Source organism: Formica exsecta, unplaced genomic scaffold (assembly GCF_003651465.1).
Source record: "Formica exsecta isolate Colony F162 unplaced genomic scaffold, ASM365146v1 scaffold599, whole genome shotgun sequence".
NCBI classification, from domain to species: domain Eukaryota; kingdom Metazoa; phylum Arthropoda; class Insecta; order Hymenoptera; family Formicidae; genus Formica; species Formica exsecta.
Window position 1 is genome coordinate 839757 of NW_021853269.1, and position 10804 is coordinate 850560.

General features: G+C 31.6%; 3 protein-coding genes across 6 annotated transcripts; 2 read left to right on the forward strand and 1 right to left on the reverse strand.

Moving 5' to 3' along the window:
• The first annotated feature begins 1175 nt into the window (after positions 1-1175).
• LOC115242446 (CAP-Gly domain-containing linker protein 1-like) lies at positions 1176-5258 on the forward strand. Of its 4 annotated transcripts, none has more exons than XM_029818737.1 (8): positions 1176-1582; positions 2053-2297; positions 2757-2835; positions 2970-3468; positions 3553-4576; positions 4677-4805; positions 4887-5051; positions 5123-5258. In XM_029818737.1, the coding sequence occupies exons 2-8, from the start codon at positions 2269-2271 to the stop codon at positions 5145-5147; spliced, it is 1950 nt and encodes a 649-aa protein (XP_029674597.1). In that variant the 5' UTR covers positions 1176-1582; positions 2053-2268; the 3' UTR covers positions 5148-5258. The 4 variants fall into 4 exon arrangements, with proteins under 4 accessions (XP_029674597.1, XP_029674599.1, XP_029674598.1 ...); XM_029818739.1 differs by having other exon boundaries at positions 2084-2297; XM_029818738.1 differs by lacking the exon at positions 1176-1582 and adding an exon at positions 1609-1809.
• Positions 5215-6995, reverse strand: LOC115242447 (vacuolar-sorting protein SNF8-like). The gene is made up of 2 exons (XM_029818741.1): positions 6786-6995; positions 5215-6586 (listed from the first exon to the last, which is right to left on the reverse strand). Exon 2 carries the CDS (start codon positions 6087-6089, stop codon positions 5334-5336), a length of 756 nt encoding a protein of 251 aa, XP_029674601.1. The 5' UTR covers positions 6090-6586; positions 6786-6995; the 3' UTR covers positions 5215-5333.
• A 69-nt stretch (positions 6996-7064) lies between these two features.
• On the forward strand, positions 7065-8966 carry LOC115242448 (ras-related protein Rab-30-like). The gene is made up of 5 exons (XM_029818742.1): positions 7065-7462; positions 7865-7948; positions 8049-8232; positions 8314-8465; positions 8540-8966. Exons 1-5 carry the CDS (start codon positions 7376-7378, stop codon positions 8648-8650), a joined length of 618 nt encoding a protein of 205 aa, XP_029674602.1. The 5' UTR covers positions 7065-7375; the 3' UTR covers positions 8651-8966.
• Positions 8967-10804: the final 1838 nt, after the last annotated feature.

The window sequence follows — 10804 nt, forward strand, 5'->3', positions numbered from 1 at the left end:
ATATAATATACTGCTTTTTGTATATAATATGTGTAATTATTAAAATTAAAATACTTATAAATTGTACAATTAATATTGCAATAAAAAATATTAATCACTAGATTTAAATACTAGGTTTAAATATTTATATTAAATAACTAGCAACGTTAGCAGCAATTGAGAGTAAAAACAGTTGGTAATATCAGTGCTCTTTAATTATTTTCATAATAAGTAATGTATGTATTTTATGATTGTGTGTGTGTGTTGCGGAACATATTACATATATGTATATTAGACAAAAAAAATTTCTCATCCTTTTCTATATCTTTTAAGATAAACTCAACATAAAAGAAAATAGTGTTATATAATAATTTCTACCGATTCTTTAATTATAAACAATAAAAATAATATAAAAGACTAGAGTCACATTTAATCACATTTTCTTAATATTCTTTTTCCTGAAGCGACACATACACACACAATGTAATTAATAACAAAATAAATAATGAATTACTCACTGTGATTGCTGCGTAGTCATTCAATGCCTCGCCTGGTTCTCCTCCTTTTTCGCTCTTGTTCCTCCTTGATCCTTCATGGCACTCACTCGCGAGATTACACGGTTAATTATGAGATTGCCTGTGTACTAATTATCAGAATAAAACAATCGCGCGATATTTTACACGGCACTCCCGACCGTACGCGACGCTCACTTTACTACTGTTACGACGAAAAAATAACACGGAAAGAATAAATTTGCACAAAATTTCGAGCCGTTCGATATGCGCGACGCTTCGCAAATAATGTGGACGAACGGTGAAGGAAATTCGAAAATCGCGCGGCTAATTTCACGCGGCATCCGCGGCACCGAGGCTGCATCTGTTGACAAATAATGTACATATATATTATTACGCTATATCTCGTATTCATTATGCCATAAAAATAAATAAATATGTGAGTTAAGATTAGAAATAATATTCGCGAAATACAAGATGCGAAAATGTGGTCGTCGATTTTGCCGATAGATTACGCGGCCGAATAATATCTCGCAAATTACGAACTTTATCAAATTATCGATTTATGACAACTAAAGGTCAAACTCATGTACTATATGCCGAGCGAATATTACAATACAGAACTAATTAGAAGTGTATTTTACTTACAAAATACATCGCAACGCTGCTCGGAATCCATCCGTTCCGTATCGGCGGCATTTTACTAATGGTTGGCGGTTGGCGGCAACTTCGTTCTATTACGTCACGATACTACGTGAGTCGAGTTAATGATGCGTATATTTTGTTCGATACAGTCACTATCTCGATACATCTATGACTTGTTAAAAGAGCGAGTCAATTAATCGCGCCGCTAATTGTTTATTAGCAATAATCTCATTTGAAACGCGGACAATAATATGATACGCGGAGCGGCCCGTGTTGTTATCTTGCCGACTCGAGTCTCGAGAGTGTCTCGCGTCTCGCTCTCGCCGAACGAACGACAAACCAAGGCCGCGACGCGTCGCGAAGTATGTACAGACGTAAACAATAGCGCGCATGTATACATCGCAATCATAGGACGCCACAAAATCGTCATGCCAAACATTCCGCGTGTGTGTATATGTTCGCAACATTGCATATTAATTTCAATAGGCTATTATTGTACATTTTGTTTTGTAGCCAGCCGTATCACGTTGCTATTAGCAACATAACACTAGTATTGTTAGATGGGTTCCCTTTTTCGCGCGTGCGTCGTGACGTAATGATGACGTTTACAGTCACGTAACATGTAATAGATACTTTAATTTTAACGGGATCTCATAAAGTCATAGAGGAAAAGGTAAATAGCTACGTAAATAAATAAATTAAACAATATAATTTGTGAATATTATTTTTCTTATTTCATGTTTTTAATAATTATTCAAAAATTTTTAAATAATTTATAAGAACGATTAAATGGGGCTCATATAGGATCTCATTTCACGAGATCATTCAATGCGCATGCGCGAAAAAGGGACACCCAACAACTAACATTGTTTCTAACTTTCTAAAATCGCATCAAATCGCATGCGACATGCGATAGGATAAGTACAATACATTTCAGAACGTTCTAGTCCTACGTTGAGTTAAGTACTGTACTGAGGGCAAGAAGAATCGCACCACGTGCTTTACAAGAGAGATAGGCATTTGAATTTGAGAGTGAATAATTGAAAATAATTTAATCAAGACATATAAAATTTTTTATATATTGATTGTGCCTTTTTATACAAGTTAATCAATTCTATATATAAGAGAAAAAATGTTGGATTTGGAGCACACGAAATTGGAGTAAGTACGAAGTTGGAAAATCTTGTAAAAGAATATAAATCTCTCTGTTCGTTTGCTTGCACTTTTTAGAATCGAAAATAAATATATATTTGGGGAGAGAAAAATAAAGAATTTGAGTGTAAATTGAGAGAAAAATGTAGTCTAAACACGTGGCTCGCAAGTACACGTAGTGGCTCATTTTTCTCTAATCTAACCCTAATCTAAAAGATGTTAAAAACGCGATTTTAACTGATCTCAAGACTTGAATTTACGCTCTGTAGAAATATGAAAAGAAGGAGCATTTAAATTTTTTTTTTTCGTCGAGATAAATGTGGCGATCTAATAAAAGATTACAGAAAATGTAATCTTTTTCTCTTCTCGTGCTCGTTAATTTATCGAATCTAAAATTCTTAATGTAAGCAAAACGGACAAGCTTTGTATCTTATTAAATAAAGGATAATTATTTCTTTTATATACTAGGGAGGAAGAGCATAGTACTATTATTCGGGAATGTGATGATTCGTTAAAAAAACTCCAAGATGACATAGATCTTTGCAAAGTAAGTTGTTCTTTATGACAAAACTTATTTAATATTAATGAGTAACATCTATTTTAATTATATTTTGCATTTTAAGTACTCGTTTATGTAATAATAACTTTGATAAATATTTGATGAAATGAATATTTTTGTAGACACAACAAGATGACATTCGTTCTGAGATTCAAGCTTGCCATGTTGCAAGCATAAAAAGCACTAATACCATACATGATCTTTTCTCACGTATATATTCATCACGTGTACATTTGGAACATTGTTGCAATAAAGATTTGCAAAATAAAGCAATCACAAATTTGAAAGAGCAAATTGCAATTTTGAAAACAGAAAAGGATTCTACACTTCAGATGGTGGAGATGTTGTTGAAAAATACAAATGCATTAGAACAAAGATTAGAAACTAAACAAATAGATAGCTATCAAGTAAAATTGCATGAGGAGCAATTGGAAATTGTTAAACGATCATATTCTGAAGTTATAAAAACTTTAGAGAATAAGTTGTTTAAAGTTAAAGATGATTTTGCAAAGCAACAATCTCTCTCGATGAAAAGTAATGATACAATAGAAATATTAAAAAGAGAGAAACAGGAAATGGAAAATAATCTTCAGGATCTTCAGCAAACTACTCAACAGAAAGGTAAGCTATTTATCTAATATGGATAATTTATCTAATTTGGATATAAAATGTAGTATATAGTATATCGGTAATTTTATTTAACAGATAAGAATAACCAACATATAGTACAATCATTAACGGAAGAGTTGTCTGCCGCAAAAGCAGAAATACAGAGACTAAATCATTTAAACTCAAATTCAGAGAAAAAATTGAATGAGAACAAAAAAATTGTCAATAATGTTATAGCAAAGAATGAAGAAACGAAATGTAAGCTGGCCGAAGCTCTTGATTTAATAGAATATGCGATAAAAGAGAAAGAAGTTGTGCTTGAGAGAGAAGCAAAACTTGCGGAGCAAAATGCCAAATTGGAAAGTCAATTGGCTTCTATTGCCAAAGAACATGCGATTAAAATGCAAGAGGAGATTGCAAAATTGACAGATATTCATGAGCACGATATGAAGAAATATTTATTAGAAATTAAAGAGTTGAAGTCAGAATTGCGAGAAAAGGTGATGTTATTGGACCGATCGCAAAGAGAGAATAGATTAATAGAGGCGGAAATGGAGAATGAGCGCCAATCTACTGCAGATTTACTGGAAAAATCAGCCTCCAAAATGCTTGAAAGAATATTTGACCAAACACCTAAACATGCAGATTCCAAAACTTGTAACGAGACGTGCAAGTTACTATATAGTTCAGAAATACAACGATTACAGGAGAAAATTGCTAATTTGGAAGAAAACTTAACAATTTCGAATGATCATCTGAAACAAAGTCAGCAACAAAAGCCTATAAATCCTATAAATGTAGATTGCATAAAATTAGCTGAAGAAAGAACGAAGGATGCAATCGACCGTTATGTTCATTTAGAAAGCCAATTAATTAAAGCTACGAATGATAAGGAATCTCTCACAACTAAATTAAAATCATTGCAGTTGGATTTCGATTGCGAGTTACGTAAGAGAGATTATAAACGACGTATGTTGGAAAATAAGATCCGCGAATTAGAAATGGATCTTCACAAGGAAAAATGCACAAGAGAGAATAAATCAGGCACTAATATTAGTCCAGTACAAGTTTCCTCTCAACATTGCGAGGATACAGTGAATAAACATACTTTGGATATACGGTAAATTATTTTATTTCATATCTTAATGAACATAATGTATCTATAGAAAATAAATAACTTACTTTTTTAATATATGTTTATAAAAATCGATTTTTTCCAGTATTGAAGCTATAGAAGACCAACGGCAATCTTTATTAGATGAGAAAATAAAGGTGCAACAAGAACGTTTTGACAAAAAAATGGAAGAGATGAAATATCAAGTAACAATTTATCAAGATTTAAATAAAAAGTAATAAAATTTATATAAATTTATTATATTATCTAAAAAGTATTTGATTAATAATAAAATGTAATTTAATTCTGTTTTAAGTTGGGCTAATGAATCAAAATCTATGGCTGAAACATTTCAAGAAAAACTTAACGAACAACGTAAGCTAATATGTACATTGCGAAACAAAAATGCTGCACTGGGAAACAGACTCTTACTTTTGAATGACGAAAATGTATTTACATCAAATGCTATGCATGTGTGCGGGTTTGTACTATAAAATTTTAAAAATACAATCATAAAACTGGTATATGTTTTATAGTTCTTTCTTATTTTAGTTGGAAAAGATGCGAGACTAGATGACAATGTCTTATACTATAAAAATGGATTAATGAATATAAGGATAATGGATCTGATATACTCATAAATATTATAGGATAATCGATTTTTTTATTTAATAAAGAGATACAAATCTCAAGCAACATTAGTTTTTCTTTAAAATTTTTCCTACTTATCTGATAACAATATGTTGATAGGTTGATACAAAGTTTATTCTTTGGAGACAATGCAAGCTGTGAATAAACTGGGAAACCAATACAATATCTCATCTTCGCTTTGCTCATCTAACCAAGCCAATCCTTCCTTCATCATATGATCCAAAGCTTTCTGCGCTCTGTCCTTTTCCCATCTTAATTCTTTGCATAAAATTGATTTGGAGACATAAGCATTTGTGGATAAACTGGCCTGGCGTAATACTGCAGTATGATCCATGCTGAGTTCACCGGGTATTGACTGCACTAAATGTTTTCCTCTACCGATAGGAACTACAGAGAAGCCATTTCCAAATATCCTCAACTTCTTTGCGGCAGCTAACAGATCCTCATTAGTGATTTCCTGATGTTCCTTTCTGCGTCCTCTGGCTTGAATTAAGCGTGTTCTCAGCTCGTCTAATGATATCAAGCCACCATTCTTGTAATTTGTTGCCATGCATACTTCTACAATCTGGACAGCGAGTTCGTAATAGAAGTCACCGATACCCAGCACCGACCAGAATCCTTTGCCAGATGCCAGCGGATCCACACCTATGGAAGCGCACATTTCTGTGAATTGACGACGGAAACGCGCGTTCTTTTTTATCTCGTTTTTGTGCTTCGACGCGAATTCCTCTAAATTCACGCGAAACATCTCCATATGCTTCGTCATCTGCTCGAACTGGTTCTCCTGAATCTCTGTGCTCTTGTCCCGATATTTTTCCTGCTCCAATTTTTGCTTCTGTATCGCACCCACTCCCGCCTTTCGCCTCATTTTTTTCTGATCCGCGTTTTTCGATTATCAAAATTAAATTAAGTTTCTCGAAGGGATTTTGTTGATGTTAAATTATTCTCAAACTATGTATGTATGTGTATAAACTTTGTCATTTTTTCTCAAGTTTGATAGTTCAACTAACCTATTTCTTTGGAGAGTTAATAAGAACCATCACGCAACTTTGACACATGTCGAGGTTATGTCAATTATATTAAAGTTTTTAAAACTGTAGAAAAGTTATGATTCTTATGACACATCCGAGATAAAAGATTGATTATTTTGAAGTATACATAATTTATGTCAGGAGGGAGTGTGTGTGGAATATATTCTGATGGACCATTTTATCAACAAAATAAATAACTCATTATGAGAATTCAATAGACAAAGGTGGGATTAAATGACGTTCTCTTGATGCTAAACGATGAAGTACATCATTTTCGGCGAGAAAAGGTATATTTTCTATGGTTCGTCTTCGAAAGTTGCATCAATTGCACTTCCTGTATTTTAAATAAAATACATATTAACTATTTAATGTGCAAATTAGTTGGTAAACAAAGTTGTTATATCTATCGTTATAATAGTCAACAAAAATATCCAATCATCTTGAATAATAATTAAAAATTCAACAGTACTTTTGCAAGATAGATATAAAATACAGATGATGCTATAACAACATTTAAAAATCTATTTATTTACCTATTTATTTTCCACATTGAAGTTCTCAGCTAGAGAGTTGATTTAAAAAAGATCCCTTATAATAAAAAATATTATTGTTTCCTCGAAAAAAATAACATCTTCGAATCCAAAAATGTGTATGTATGTTGAGTTACGGATATATTCCAACTTTGGAGGGAGAAGAAAGAAAGGCAGACGAGAACAGAACGCGAGCAACTGAAATGAGAAGGGGGCCCAATGACGGAACCAGATGGAACTTTCGCGCCGCGCGCGCGCATCCTCGTCGGTCTCGTCCGAGGGAAACAGGAAGTTTCAGTGAGGAATCGTGTGTAGCGGCAAGCGCGACGACGATGCCGAGGTAGTCGTTTTCTTCCCGAGGGTCCCCTCCCCCTCTTCCTTCGGCCGCGAAATCGAAAAGGAGAGCACACACACGCGTTACGACATTACGCGCGCAGCCTGCTGTCAACCGGTGAACGTCTGCTGAAAGTCTGTTATGCCTAAAAATTTCTCTATCTTTCTCTCGCCCGATCCGATGTGTCGTCCCCGTTGAATAGGAGGTACGCGAACGCGCTGTTCGTCGACGGATCCTGCTTCCCGGTGCTGATGTGAACATGGAGGACTACAAGTTTCTCTTCAAGGTCGTGCTCGTGGGCAACGCCGGCGTGGGCAAGACTTGTCTAGTGCGACGATTCACTCAGGTACGTCAGATGACGTTTTCCCGATGATTCTCCGGATTCGGTTGGGTGAATCGAGGGGAAATAGATCTCGCTCGTTGATCTTCTCGCTTTAAGCTTCCTGGCACGCCAAGTTCACGCGCGGACGCGTTTCCTGGAAGAGTGGAAAGTTCATTATTTATTCATTGTAGAGATGATGTCATCTATATATGCAGAATACATACTCTTTGTATTTGTCTTTCCTATGTATATGTTACAATTTTTGGTTTTTTGTTTTATGTTATTTTCTATAGTATTGGCTAATGTTGCCTACTTTCTCTTACCTGATAAAATTCTTATGGATATAGCATACAATGAAGATAATCAGAATTGTGTACATGTATAGAAGCATATTTATGATTTTATTGAGTCTTTTAAAACTTGCAGGGTTTATTTCCACCTGGACAAGGTGCGACAATTGGAGTCGATTTTATGATTAAGACTGTTGAAGTAGAAAATGAAAAAGTCAAGGTATATATAGCTTAACATAATAAGTTTATTTATATATATATATATACATATATAGATTATTTAATTTATATTCTAATCTCTCTATTATCCTCTTTTTCAGTTGCAAATTTGGGATACTGCAGGTCAGGAAAGATTTCGTTCTATTACTCAGAGTTATTATAGATCGGCACATGCATTGATATTAGTTTATGATATTTCTTGTCAACCTACGTTTGACTGTTTACCGGATTGGTTAAGGGAAATTGAAGAATATGCAAGTAATAAAGTTTTAAGGATATTAGTAGGTAAGTGAGGAGATATAAATTAATAAGATAAAATCTCATGTAAGAATTATAATTTCATAAATATATGTTTTTGAACATTAGGAAATAAAATTGATCGAGAAGATAGAGAAATACCGACACATGTGGGTGAAGATTTTGCACAAAGACATGGAATGTACTTTTTAGAAACATCTGCCAAAGAGGCAGAAAATGTAGAAAGATTATTTATGGAGATAGCAGCTGAACTTATGGAAGTAAGTAAGCATATTTTATTTAGAAATATCTCATTATAGAGTACACATTTTGCAGTGGCTATGTATTATTTTAGCAAGCGCGAAGTAAGGAATTACCTCGATACGAAACGAATACCACTTCAATAAATGGTAAAACGACATCAATAGGTGATAGTAGTAATTGCGGTTGTAGTAGACTTTCTTAAGTAATTTTTGTATGTAATATTAAGCATATTTCAGATATTTTTAGTTTTATATATACACATACAACATGTATGTATATATATATATAAAACAATATACCTTTTTTTATAGACACGATTGAATATCAATATTTGATAACATAAAAACATCTAATACATCTTTAAAAAAGAGTGATACAGTGTTATTGTTTAGTGTTATATTATATGTTATGTTGCATTATACTATGTTGTAAGATATATTTAATATATAGCAGAGAGACAAGAGAATTTAAATATATTACTAACTTCTATAGAACATTAAATTTTTATAGATATATGATTAATTTTTTTATAGTGCAATTAATGCTCTAGTATCAAATATGTATGTTTTATTATCAATTTTTATTTTATTGAAGTAATACTGCTTGTGTGATGTTAAATTATTTAAGTATTTATTTTTATTACGCTGTAAAGAAATATGCATTTTACATAACTGCAGTATTTTTTGTTACTTTAAAAGTACAAATATTTATTATCATAATGTGGATTTTGGTAATTTGTCCAAAATCTTGATAATAATGACAATTTTATAAGACATTACACAAGTCTACAGTATATAAAGTTATTTTTAATGTGCAATATTTATATGTGTTTATCATACATACACATACACATGCTATTTTGAAAAGTTCACTATATGCTCATAATAGCATATTAAAATTGAAACATAGATGATATTTAACTCACACAGTACACAATCAATGAGAATTATTTTTTATGTTAATGAATAAATAAATTCTGTTCTATAATCTAAAGAGGATAGTGCAGAATGTATATGATATTATGATAAAATATCTACATGAATATTTATGTGATCTGATTTTTATTATATTTACATTTATGATTATAAGCAATGGTTAATTGTTAGTTATTCTATTTGTATCTTATAATGTTAAAATGTTAATTCTCATTTATGTTTGTACAGATTAAGATCTTCATTATATATACTGCTAGTATTGTACTAATATTTTGGCGCAGTGCTCTAGTCTCTCTTCACCGTTTTATTATATTTTATACACAATAATCACACATAATTGTTATAGATAATATACATATTGCTATAAATTATTTGTGACTGAAATTTTCAATTCTGTTGTTTAAATTTGTTCTTTTGGCGAGTTGATTTCAGCAATATTCACTTCTTTCACAGCAAAATAAGATTAAATTGAGGGAAATGAAACTATTACATATCTAATCTTTATTCAATACTCAACTGAATTTGCATTTACATGCATTAATAAATTCTACACAATTTTTGAAATAATACATAACAGATATATTTTGTACATAAAATTAAATGTATTTTATTTCTATTAATATTTACAATTTTTAAGATCTTTAAAATTCAGGTAAATTTATATAAACTGTTTAGCACATAGAATTATATTCCAAAGATTTTGTTATATATAATAATACTTTTTATATTACAATTATGGAATGTAAGTTATTAATAATGCATAATATAAATCACACAATTTGTAATAAAAAACCATATTGATCAAAATATATTTAAATATATTAACTTTTTTTTTTCTTTGTGTGTTATGGAAAAAGATGTGCAATGATATTATTATTATGTTAAATTTGTGACATCATTGAGGAAAATGTATAAATTTAATGTATAAATTATTTCATGTAAAATGCATTCTTCAAACAACGATATTATAAACACTATTTTTTGCCTTGTGACATAAAGAGCAGGAACCTGGAATATACTAACATGTTTAATATATTCTATACATGAAACGCTCGTTTTTTTTCTTTTTTTTTTTTGTCACGCATATATCTATTATATTTATAGTGAAGCAACTTAGAGAGAGAGAGAGAGATAACAAGTTATCTTTTAAAGCCGCCTAATGTCCTATTGTTATTTTTGTCGATTTCGATGACGCAAAAACTGCTAAAGTATTCAAATGACGCGTATTGTCAAAGTTACACGTTTCCCTCGCCATTAGAATTGGAATAAATGAGCATAATGCATGATTCTTTCAAATGTAAAAAACATGCTAATTTTTTTTATGAAAATTTTTTCAATGCAAATTTGATAAGATATATATGTATATATATATATATGTGTGTGTGTGTGTGTGTGTGTGTGTGTGTGTGTGTGTGTGTGTG

Coding starts and splice junctions, on each gene's coding strand:
- LOC115242448 (XM_029818742.1), top strand. CDS start 7,376: ATGGAGGACTACAAGTTTCTCTTCAAGGTCGTGCTCGTGGGCAACGCC. Junction 7,949..8,048: donor TAGAAAATGAAAAAGTCAAG/GTATATATAGCT, acceptor CCTCTTTTTCAG/TTGCAAATTTGGGATACTGC. Junction 8,466..8,539: donor TAGCAGCTGAACTTATGGAA/GTAAGTAAGCAT, acceptor GTATTATTTTAG/CAAGCGCGAAGTAAGGAATT.
- LOC115242446 (XM_029818736.1), top strand. CDS start 2,606: ATGTGGCGATCTAATAAAAGATTACAGAAAAT. Junction 4,577..4,676: donor AAACATACTTTGGATATACG/GTAAATTATTTT, acceptor GATTTTTTCCAG/TATTGAAGCTATAGAAGACC. Junction 5,052..5,122: donor AATGCTATGCATGTGTGCGG/GTTTGTACTATA, acceptor TTCTTATTTTAG/TTGGAAAAGATGCGAGACTA.
- LOC115242447 (XM_029818741.1), bottom strand. CDS start 6,089: ATGAGGCGAAAGGCGGGAGTGGGTGCGATACAGAAGCAAAAATTGGAG.